The sequence below is a fragment of the Hypanus sabinus genome, chromosome 1 (genome assembly GCF_030144855.1).
Source record: "Hypanus sabinus isolate sHypSab1 chromosome 1, sHypSab1.hap1, whole genome shotgun sequence".
NCBI classification, from domain to species: domain Eukaryota; kingdom Metazoa; phylum Chordata; class Chondrichthyes; order Myliobatiformes; family Dasyatidae; genus Hypanus; species Hypanus sabinus.
In genome coordinates this window covers 105,708,886-105,721,247 of record NC_082706.1, presented here as the reverse complement: position 1 = coordinate 105,721,247, position 12,362 = coordinate 105,708,886, and the positions used below count along the sequence as shown (strand labels likewise).

At 42.2% G+C, this 12,362-nt stretch overlaps 2 protein-coding genes across 7 annotated transcripts in view; both read left to right on the top strand.

Annotated features, from left to right (window-relative positions):
* The window catches only part of bbs9 (Bardet-Biedl syndrome 9), a 396,619-nt gene extending 393,769 nt beyond the window's left edge, over positions 1–2,850 (top strand). For all 5 annotated transcript variants that reach the window (XM_059973612.1, XM_059973602.1, XM_059973581.1 and 2 more), the window contains one exon: positions 2,153–2,850. In XM_059973612.1, the coding sequence (XP_059829595.1) occupies positions 2,153–2,188 (36 nt within the window). In that variant the 3' untranslated portion in view covers positions 2,189–2,850. The remainder of the gene's footprint in view (positions 1–2,152) is intronic.
* Positions 2,851–9,361: 6,511 nt separating this feature from the next.
* Positions 9,362–12,362, top strand: part of bmper (BMP binding endothelial regulator) — a 61,780-nt gene continuing 58,779 nt past the window's right edge. Inside the window, exons 1-2 of one of the 2 annotated variants that reach the window (XM_059973549.1) lie at positions 9,362–9,627; positions 11,279–11,344. The gene's annotated coding sequence lies outside the window, so the exon portion shown is untranslated. Of the gene's footprint in view, positions 9,628–10,493; positions 10,514–11,278; positions 11,345–12,362 lie in introns of those variants that run through there. The other variant, XM_059973568.1, reaches the window with a different exon arrangement.

The following is a 12,362-nucleotide window of genomic DNA, read 5'->3' as shown; positions in this document are numbered from 1 at the left end:
CATATATTGGGACACAAATGTCCAGGAACGGACGCAATTGTCCTGTCGCCGTTTGAGGGCAGTGTGTGTTCCCCAGGATGAAAGAGTGAGTGAGAGAGTGAGTGTGTGTGTGTGTGTGTGTGTGTGTGTGTGTGTGTATACGCACACCAGGGTGATGAAGGGCAGTTTATGTTCCCCCAGGTAACAAATGGCAGTGTTTGCAACCCAGGATGACAGAAGGTACAGTCATGTAGTGATACTTTCTATCTGCCCTGTCCTAAGCTCAGGACTGCCTTCTGAAACCGCTAGGCATCTCTACCCCTCACACATCAAGCTGCTGCTTGAAGCCTCCTCTGACCTAGCGGTTGTCAACCTTTGCTTCCGTGAACCAAGTTGGGCATTCTGTTGGGTGCCATATAAATGGAGAATAAGCTAACCATCTATCCAGCACTGAACTCTTGGCCAGTTCCCATCACCCCACATTTTGCCCCAAACTCTACATCACTACTAGGCCAGAATTTAGGCAACAAAGGTTTTCAGTCTGTAGGATGGGAATGTGGATGTTTTGCATTGGGAAGAGACGAGCTCTCCACCTTGTCACTGTGGTTGGGTGGTGTCTGTGTGTGTGTAGAGTGGGATTCTTGTATGGGTGGGTGTCTGTGAGCACTAGTCTCCAATATGAGGGTGGGATCAGTGTGAAGTGCACCACTGTTGTATAGTGGGTGCATGAGGAGGCTTACTGTATGAGGGCAAGTGGCTGTGTGAGAGACTGGTCAATGTATGGGATGAGTGACGTGGGGAGCCAGGTCACTGTGTGGGTTGGCTGCAATGAGAGGTGGATGTCAGCGAGGACTAGAAGCTACTGTGTGGGGTGGGCCCGCGTGCAAGGAGTCAGGGTCACTGTGTGAGGGGTAGGATCACTATGGGAGGGATGCTGCTGCTACACGTGAATCCTGCACTGCTGGACTTGAGTGATGGAAAGTTTAATTGTAGCTGAAAAGTTTGTGAGTTGGCTGACCTTTCAGAATGATATTACTGTAACTGAAGAAATAAAATTCCTGAAACTATGGTAACCATTTACATAATAGAGCAGGCAGACCAGACTGTTGATGTAAGCTACAGTATGTAATTTATATTTTTAATATTACTGATTTATAATAATTTGCAATACGATGATGGGATGGAAATGTTCTCTAATTTTTAATTATTGGAAAAGCATTTTGGGGAGAATAAGGCAGAGATATTTTGTGAGGTACAGGGTATGAATTAAGAAACAATAGGGGTTGCCTCACTATTGACTCCTTTCCATTTCTACTTCTGTCCTCCCTATCGACTCCGCATCTTGATTTTCCGAACCTGTGCTTATGTCATCCTTTATTCTCAGAGTTCCAATCCTCCTTTGAAATGTTGTACCTTGAATATTTACTTCCTAGACTTTGTTACCTTGCAACCCCACCTCTCCAATGATCACTGAATTATACCTATTTATTTCTCTTTACTCCATTAGGGAGAGGCTTTGAATAATTTCTTTCCCCCAACCCCAGCCATATGTGCAGCTGCAATCTTTTCTGCTACACTATCTCCTTCCTTTCACACTCAACTTTTCAAAATCCAGCTCTTTACCTGCTACAACTCCCTTTCCATTTCTAAATTCTTCTCGCCTATACCATTTAGATCTACACCTGCTTTTCACCTCCTCCTGGTGACCCTCCTCATTTCCTTTCCCCTATTGTTCACTCTCCTCTCCAACTAGATTCCTTCATTTCCAAGCCCTTTCCCACTCACCTGGCTTCACGTATCACCCAGCTATCCTTCTTCCCTTCCTCCACCTTTTTATTCTGGCATCTTCTCTCCTCCTTTCCATCCTGAAGAAGGGTCTTGGTCTGGAATGTCAAATATTTGTTCATTTGCATGGATGCTGCCTGACCTACTGAGTTCTTCAAGCATTTTGTGTAGAATTCTTGATCTGAAATTTCAACAATTCCTTTCCCTCCATGTATGCTGCTGGACCCACGGACTTCCTGCAGTAGTTTGTTATTTGCTCCTATTAATCATGACAATGTCTACAAACAAAGTTACATCACAGAACTGAAGCAGATTTAATTACATGTCAGAATCTTGACAACTAATTTATTTGTATATGTAATGTTATCTAACATTTATGTTTTTCAAGATATTTCCCGGAGTGCTACAGAAGAAAATGCTATGATTCCCGAAGACAGATAGAACAGATCAATAGCTGGATCTTATCCAGAACTGTTCCTTTTGTGACTCCATCAAGTGGTGCCAGAGCCAAAACAGATGCAGATATAGCTTCTCAAAAACAGCTGTGTAATATCCCTAGCTCATACCTTGGGCCAGCGTGGAGCTTATGTAAAAGCAGCTTGGAAAGTGGGAGTTTGTAGTACTTGATGTTTCAAATGTTCAAGGAGATTCTGGGGCCAGCCATTTTACCACACTTTCTTTAATCATCTGGGAAGACATGGACCCTGTCCACTACACATACAGCGACACTGCTGAAATGACTGTAGTGTGGTAAAGCGTTGCTGCTGGGATAACTGTGTGGGTAAGTAAGACTACTACCCAATTTGCATATGTTATTTCAGCACACCCAGCTCTCCAATATAGTGTTCCTTTCGTACATTGCACAGAGCATCAATGTGGTATTTGTGTTAATGTTACAATATTCATGTTATATGATCCCAACATACTTAGTTAATGTTAACTGGCTTTTTGTGCATTTTTAGAAGCTGCAGAGTTGTGTGACAAATCTCACCTTTTTACAGTTTCTATATACTTATTCAAGCAAATAAGAGACTGTTTTATATCTCTTATTAAATGTAAAGTAAATGATTAAATAAACTAAACAAGTTTAACATTTATATTGGTGTTACATTAGTGATCACTAAGGACATATTAAAAAGTTAACAGGCCCTGAATCTTGTAATTGCTCTCCACTGCCTTCATCTTCATTGGTCAGACTGGTAGTTTCCACATTTGATTGATGTGGCATTCCAGTCACTTTGTTTAGCCGGTTACTTCATTAGCTGAGTTCTACATGGGAACAGCAGTGAGATACGACCCTTAGTTGTATGTGGGTGTAACATGTTTGACTGAGGTTTGGCAACTGGTTCTACCTACTTCCTATTTTTATTTTTATTAAATTCAATTGACTTCCTGTCAATGTGTTATTGGAGGTGTGCTTTATTGGACTAGTTAGCATCTCCCTCAGATTCAAATAATTGGAGAGCAAATTGCTTCAGACCTGCAGGATCATTTGGGTCTGATCATAGAAAGGGGTTTCCATTCCGCTGCAATTGACATCAAACCAGGGACCAACCCAAGTTAAGGAAGGAAAAGGAGGAGTGCCAAAGGGAGCAGAAGAACCGGACCTGATAACAGCAGACTACTGCAGCAGCGACGTTAGCACACAAGTTAACCAGTGAAAGCAACCTGCAATAGACCGAGCTCCTTAATCCTGTGTTCAACAGATTAACTGTTAGCTACATCCAAACTTGAAAGATGGTGGACAATTAGACAGTCAGTGAGAGGGAAAAGTTTTGTGGTTATCAGCACTCTCAAGGACAGAGGAAAGCAGATCTGAGTGCATGAGACAAGGCTGTTGTGTTAGTAATCACCATCCAAGTTACGCACTAGCCTGATTGTGATCACTTTACTGGCCCTTCATCATCACCAGGGCTACATACTAAACTCAAGTTCCCAGAGCACACAGACATAAGCCGTTCATGATGTGCATTCCCTCCTGCTTCCTGTGAATGGTGATTAGATGTGGACTATGCACACTGTCCTTTCCCTGACACCTGCAGCCCATCAATCTATCTTAGCAAAAGTACATAGTTTCAGTTTCTGCTAAAGGATTTGAATGTATAACCTATACTGACACCTGTGAAGAAGTTCTGTTAGAAATAACTTATCTGAAAGAAGTTATTAAGCCATGATCCCACCTGCCTTCTCAGGTGAATACAAAAGATTGAATGATTATCTTGAAGAGGAGCAGGGAGTTTTCCCTGGTTACCAAGTTAATGTCAGTCATCCAGGCACATCTCAGAAGAGATGAGGTCATAATTTACCCATTCTCTACTTTGTCATATTTTCTCAACACCTTAATTGTGATAGTGACTTTGCATCAAATATTACTTCAGCTGTGGTCTCTGCTGTTTACTGAGGATGTGAATATTGATATATAAATGCAGGCCCTTTGGATGAAATTGTCCTTTGCCGTTGTACAAAAATGTGAATTGTAAGTGCTGACTTAAAAACTCCTTTGGCTTCCCTCACACAACTTCTGGAATCTTCAGAAGTTATAAGGAAGGTAGCAGAGGTTTGTTTAGTAGCTGATGGTGCTGCCATCCACTCCTTCCTGTTAAGGGAAGTTAAGGGGCAGAGAGCAAGGGAACACAGCAATGCAGCAAGTGAAGAGATCCAGGGAGGTAAGTGCCTACTGTGCAGTCTGCAACACTGAACAACATTGATGCTGGCTCTAGAATGGAAAATTGACGTTTGGCCTACATTAATAGAGGAGATCTGCACTGAGCTTCAACCCTATAGGTTGCAGTCAGTACCAAGGGTTGTTCTGGTATGCTATAGGAGTCAAAAATTGTTGGCTACACTGATCAGATTTAAGCTGTTTTTAGCATTCAGCTCCAGGATAAAAATAAATGGCACTGATTAGATAATAGCAAATCTATTTCACTGTCGCCAGAGGCATTATCACCACCCACTGTGTTGTTAGAACACCTTCGTAACATTCCACAGTCTAATTTCAGACGTATGTAGTAACACGTGATAGTTGGCTGTAAAATAAGTTAATGACATGTTTGAAGTTCTTAGATAATTCCTAAACTCAGCAAAGAGGATGAGTTACAGCCAAGCCCCCCCCCCCCCGACACACTTCCCCCAGCAGCACCATAATTGACCCCCATCCTCATCCCCAATTGTCCATTTGCAGCTTTTTGGTTCGCTGTGATTGAAAGGAACTGACGTACACCCTCCTGCAGGTAAACTGATCCCTGGGATTGCATTCATCATACATTTCCAAAGTCAGGAGATTCCTTTCAACTATTTTTGATGTATTGTCTGTTTATTTAAACACTCTGGGCTAATGTAGTCTGCATCAGCTGTGATGCAGATAACAACACTCCCCTCTTTCCCTCTCCCCATCCTTTTCTCTCTTGTCCTCTTCCTAAATGCACCACACTATTTCCTCTCCCTTTCTCTCTCTCCCCACTTTACCTTCTCCCTTCTCCCCACTCTCTCCTCTCTACCTCTCACTCTCCTATCTGCCCCTCCTGCTCTCCCCCTCTCCCTCTCCCTCTTTCTCACCTTACCTTCCTCTCTCTCTCTCCTCCTCACCCTCTCTCCCTTTCACTCACTCTGTCCTTCTCTATTTCCTCTCCCTACACTTCCTTTCTGTTTTGACCTCCCTCTATTGCTCTCCACACTCCCTCCTGCACCTTCTCACCCTCCCCCTCCTTCCCCCTCTCCTCCTTCCATTTCCCCCTTTGCTGCATCTCCTCACTTCCTCTCCTTATCCATCTTCCTCTTCCTTTCATCACACACTTCATGACCCCAATACCTGCAACTTCCACCATACTGCTCGTGTCTTCCACAGTGATGCAAAATACTTCTTGTTTATCTGCAATTTCATTGTCTTCCATTGCAACCTCTCCAGCAATGTTTTCCAGTGGTCCAAAATCCACTCTTGCCTCTCTTTTATACTTTATATATCTGAAGAAACTTTTGATATCTTCTTTAATATTATTGGCTAACTTACTTACGTATTTCATCTTTACCTTAATGACTTTTTTGGTTGTTTTCTGTTGGTTTTTAAAAGCTTCCTGGTTCTCTAACTTCCCACTAATTTTTGTTCTATTGTATGCCCTCTCTTTGGCTTTTATGTTGGCTTTGACTTCATTTGTTGGCCATAGTTGTATCATCTTTCTTATTGTATACTTCTTCCTCTCTGGGATGTATACATCCTGTGCCTTCCAAATTGCTTCCAGAAATTCTGGACATTGCTGCTGTGCCATCATCACTGCCAAAGTTCTTTTCCAATTAATTCTGGCCAACTCCTCTCTCATGCTTCTGTGATTCACTTTATTCCTGATATATATACTGATACATCTGACCTTAAGCTTCTCCTTCTCAAATTTCAGGGTGAATTTGATCATATTATGATCACTTACCTATAAGGGTTCTTTTACCTTAAGCTTTCTAATTAATTCTGGTTTATTGCACAACCCCCAATCCAGAATAGCTGGTCCCCTCATGGGCTCAATCATGAGCTGCTCTAAAAAGCCATCTTGTGTTCACTCTAGAAACTCCCCCCTCCTGGAATCCAGCACTAACCTGAATTTCCCAATCTACCTGCATATTGAAATCTCCTATGACTATTGTAACATTGCCTTTTGGCATGCATTTTCTATCACCCATTGTAATTTGTAGGCCAAATCCTTACAACTGTCATCAAGGGTCTTTTTACTCTTAGAGTTCCTTAGCTCTATCCACAATGATTTAACACCTTCCAACCCTATGTCACCTCTTTGTAATGATTTGATTTCAATTTTTACCAACAGAACATCGCTGCCCCCCTTCCTTCCTGCCTGTCCTTTCGATACAATGTGTATCCTTGGACATTAAGCTCCCAGCTATAATCTTCTTTCAGCCATGATTCAATGATGCCCACAATGTCAAACCTGACAATCTGCAACTGTGCTGCAAGTTAATCTATCTTATTCTGTATCCTGCACACAATCCAATATTACACCTTCAGTCCTGTATTCACCCTTTCCAATATTTTCCATCTTTTATATTGCAACTCATCCTGTTGACTGCAATTTTGTCCTATCAACAGCCTCTCCTCACTACACATTTCCTCAGTTTGTAAACCAGCTACCTCATCTTTAGCACTATCATCTGCCTTTCCTACGATACTTATTGCATTGAAATATGGGCAGCTCAGGAAATCCACTAACTGTTCTGGTCCTCTGGTTCCCATCCCCCTGCAACTCTAGTTTAAACTCCACTGTGCAGCATTAACAAACCTTCCCGCTAGGATATTAGTCCTCCTTCAGTCCCTTCTGTACAGGACACACCTACCCTGGAAGAGAGTCCAATGATCCCAAAAACTTATGCCCTCCCTCCTACACCAACTCTTTAGCCACGTATAATCTTCCTAGTTCTCACCTCACTAGCACATGACATGGGTAGCAATTCTGAGATCACTACCCTGGAGGTCCTGCCCTTTAACTTAGCACCTAACTCCCTGAACTCCCTATGAAGAACCTTGTCGCTCTTCTTACCCATGTCATTGCTACCTACATGGTGCACAACTTTTGGCTGTTCACCCTTCCACTTCAGAATGCTGAGGACCCAATCTGAGATATCCCTTGACCCTGGCACCCAGGAATCTTGTTCTAGCCCACAGAACCTCCTCTTTGTTCCCCTGACTAACAAGTCTCCTATCACTACAATGTGCCTCTTCTTCCCCCTTCCCATCTGAATCACAGAGGCAGACTCAGTGTCAGAGACCTGACCACTGTGATTTTCCTCTGGTAGGTCACCCCCTGACAGTATCCAAAGTGGTATACCTGTTGTTGAGGAGGGTGGCCACAGGGGTACTCTGAACTTTTTGTTTAACCCTTTTCCCCTTCCTGACTATCACCCAGTTCCCTGTGTCCTGCACCTTGGGTGTAACTACCTCTCTATATATGTCCCTTCAATTACCCCCTCTACCTCCCAAATGTTCTGGAGTTCATCCAGCTCCAGCTCCAGCTCCAACTCTTTAACACAGAATATATCAATTAATCATTGATGCTGGCTTCGTGCTTTCTGTATTTAAGTCATCAAGGTGTTAACAGAATCATATATGTTGGAAGAGGTTAGGCAGTTTGTGGGCAGCAGGTCTTTTATCAGTGCAACAGGCCATATCACTAATTGTGTCTGTGCCAATCATGCTGCCAATTTAAGTTAATCCCATCTTCCTGCACTTGGTCTATATCCTTCCATTCCCTCTGCCTGTCTAAATGCCTGAAAGAGTTGGTATCAGAATCAGGTTTGTTATCATTGACAAATGCTGTAAAATTTGCTGTTTTGCACCAACAGTGCAGTGCAAGATGTAAAATAAGAATAAATTGTTAAACATAAATGAATAGTTCAAAAGAGGAAAAGTAAGGTAATGTACATGGACTATTCAGGGACCTGGTAACAGAGGAGACGAAGCTGATTCTAAAATGAGGAGTGTGGGTCTTCAGGCTCCTGTATCTCCTCCGTTATGGCAGTAAAGAGAAGTAGGCATGTCCCAAATGATGAGAGTCCTTATTGATGGTTGTCACCTGCTTGGGGCACTGCCTTTTGAAGACGTTCTCGAAGGTGGGGAGGGTTGTGCCCATGATGAAGTTGGTTGAGTCTGTAACTCTCTGCAGCCTCTTTCGATCCTGCACATTGGAACCTTCATACCAGTCAGAATGCTCTGTAGAAATTTGCTAGTCTTTGCTGACATACCAAATCCCCTCAACTCCTAATGAAGTAGTCCTCTGGTCTGCCATCTTCTTGATTGCATCAATGTGTGCACGTTCTCCCAATTTCCCCCTTCTGAAGTCCACAATCAATTCCTTGCTTTGCTGACATTGAGTGTAAAATTGTTGTTGCGACACCACTCAAACTGTTGATCTATCACATTCCTATTTGCCTCATCGTTGCCATCTGAAATTCTGCCAGTAACAGTGATGTCATTGACAAATTTATAGATGGCATTTGAGCAGTGCCTCAGCATGCAGTCACGAGTGTAGACAATGGAGAGCAGTGAACTAAACATACATTCTTGATGAGCAGCTGTATTGATTACCAGCAAGATTGAAATGGTATTACTAATCTGTACCGACTATGGTCACCTGATGAGGCCAGGGATTCAGTTGCAGAGGGAAGTTCAAGACCCTGGTTTTGAAGCTTGTGGTTAGTACTGAAGGGATGATGGTGTTGACAGCAGCCTGATGGTAGGTATTGTTGTTGTCAAAATATTGATGTAATTACAAGAAGACACAAAAGTAGTTATGTTCATTAACAGTTTGAGGAGATTTGGTATGTCACCAAATACTAGCAAATTTCTATAAATGTACCATGGAGAACATTCTAGCTGGTTGCATCACCACCTAGTATGAAGTGGCCACTGCACAGGATCAGAAAAAGCTGCAGAAAGTTGCAAACTTAGCTAGGTCCATCATGAGCACTAGCCTTTCCAGCATCAAGGTCATCTTCAAAAGACAATGCCTCAAAAAGGTGGCATCCGTCATTAAGGACCCCTATCACCCAGGACATATCCTCTTCTCATCACTACCATCAAAGAGGAGATACAGGAGTATGAAGACACACACTCAGCATTTTAGGGACAGCTTCTTCCCTCTGCCAATAGATCATATATACTATATCTCATTGTACTTTATAGTGTTTTTATTATGTATTGCGCTGTACTGCTGCCGCAAAGCAACAAATTTCATGACGCATGCCAGTGATTTTAAATCATATTCTGTCCAGGTGGTCCAAATCCAAGTGAAGAGCCATTGAGATTGCATCCACTGTAGACCTGCTGTGGTGGTACACAAAATACAGCAGGTCTGGGCCCTTCCTCAGGTAGGAGTTAATTTTAGCCCTGACCAACCTCTCAAGGCACTTCACAGTTAATGTGAGTGCTACTAGGTTTGAAGATGTCCTTGCATGCTCCAGCCAGTTGGTCAGCACAGGTTTTCAGTACCTGACAAGTAGCCTAGGCTTGATTTCTTGCAAGAATTCACCCCCTTGAAGGATGTTCTGACATTGGTCTCCCAAGACAGAAATCGCTGAGTTGCCAGATGCTGTGGGAATTCGCACAGGCTTAGTGTTATTCTGCCTTTCAAAGTATGCATTAAGGATGTCAAGCTCATTGGGAAGTAAAATATTATTGTCATTTTTGCTGTTAGGTTTCGCCTTATAGGAAGTGATATCATATCTGTTTCCACCATTGCCCTTGACAGCATGTCCAAGACGCCTATCATTCTCTGTTTATAAGAACTTTCCTGATAAATCTCCTTTCCCCCTCTCAGCTTAAAGATATGGCTTTAGTATTTGCCTTTTCCGCCTGGTGAATCAGACTGAATATCTGCCCAAAGTATGCTTCTCATAATGTTATGTAGGGTTCTCAGTCATAGTAACTGTAATGTTAACTGTTAACTGCTAATAATAAAATGGCTTCTCTGAAGCGTTATAATGAAATTGCTTCTCTGTAATGTTAACTGATGAGGTAATGTTTGTTGTAGCTGAAATGTTTGGGTTATAATTGTAGATAACGGGGAATTAACCAATGGAAGTTATGTTATTCTACCTGTATGTGTGGGAACCTGAGGGAGTGCACGGGAAGTTTCGGCGAGGAGCGGCGAAGAGGAAGGACATGCTGGAAGCGCTCTGGTAGACCACTGTGGTTGGTCCCAGTCTGAGGGTTGCGGAGTTCAGAGGAAATTGAATGGTGGACCGAGGATATTGCGTGAGCTCCAACGTTGTGCACGAACTGTCTAATTATTATTCTCAGAGCCTTTTTATTTTATATTTTGTTTCTCTACTAACCCCATAGTCACAGTAAGATTTATAAAGTGTAATTCTTTATCATACATTGTGTACTGTCTAATATTTTGCATTGTGGGTTTGTTCTGGGGCCATTACACACCATTCACACAAACTTGCTTACCCAGTTTGGCGGGGCCAACGGTTGCTCCCCTTAGACGACTGAGAGAGGCTTACAGTTACATACTGTACTTCTATTTGGTCATCACTCAGCTCCAGAGAAAAAAAATAATCTAAGTTTGTCCAAATTCTCCTTGTAGCTAACACTTTATAATCTAGGCAGCATTCTAGTGAATCTCTTCTGCATCCTCTGCAAACCTCCACATCTTCCTGTAATAGGTGACCAGACTGCACACAGCACTCCAAATATGGCCTGACCAAAGCTACAACATAAGTTCCCAACTTTTATGCTCCCTGGAAACCAGAAGAGTGGATCAAGCAAAACTCAAAAGGATTTGTTTTAGTTAGAATATAACAGCAAAATTACTGAAAGGATTTACCCCTCTGAAGGTGTGTGGGTGCTCTGATCATTGTTTCATTATACAGCTGGAGTAAAGCAGCTTGAGGGTGTATAGTGGTAATGTTACTTGGAACCCAGCAGTAGCAGAAATAAATACCCCCCAATCGTTTATTTCCAAGTAGTCTTTCTGCTGATATTCCTAATGACCTCGTGTTTTTCTCTACACAGGTTAGATGTGTGACCGTAGCAATAACAATATCAACAGGTCAGGAACCACAGCCTCTCTGGACCAAGGTAACCAGGATGGTTCTGTAAGACTATTGGCTCTCTAATTTCTACCTTGGCTGCAGTTTAAACCCCTTTTCTGCTTCAGTCAGAATTCCAGACTCCAATTCGTTCCTCGAGTGATCTATTTCTTTAAAATGATTTTGGCTTAACCTGTTGTAGGTTTCTCAGCACACTGCAGGATCTGCTAAAGTTTATACAGGAAAATGGCTTTTAAATAAGATTTACACTAAATTTGCAAAATTACTAGTCTTGAAAACAAAACAGCAGTATGTATCCTCCACCTCCACTAGTTTAAAAACATTTCATCTTTATAACAGGGGCATGGATGCAATGGCTCCAGGTCAAGATAAATGTTCGGTAGTTATTATTGACCTTCACAGTGTTTCATAAAGTGCTATTGGTACCTTGTAAAAAATGGTGATTTCACTGAAGTTGTGCAACAATTCTAATACATGCCAAGTTAATACTGAGATGTTGACAAAATGGTCTATAGAGTAACCCCATCTCCACCAGGTTTCGGCTTTAGCTTACACCATGGCAAGGCATAGCTGCTGACCCATAACTGGCTTGATTTGTCATTGACTTTACATTCTGCTCTCTATCCTCACCAGTCACTTCCTCTTCCTAATCATTTTTTTATGAAAATGAGTCGTGTATGTTCCAAAACTCTGGAAGAAAATTCTTCATCCATATCCTACTTTCTCTTATGTTTTAAGAATTCTTTGGCTGGAACCATTCAGTTTTCCTACAGCTGGAAATAAAATACCCTTTGGTCATTCAGAATCAAAATTTACAGTATATGGATACAGGAAGAGAGCCTGCCCCAGCAACAGCGAATAAGGGCTTAATTCCCTAGCTTTGTAGAATATAGGTTCAGGCACAGAGTGCTCTAGTTACAAAGAAGTCTGGAAATGGCAAAGCAATGGTTTACCAGGAAAGCAGAGATCATCAGTTGGAGAGAATAGTGGAAGCGATCTAAGTTTGAAATTGTTGTGGTTCAACTGAATATAAAAGACTTCCAGTT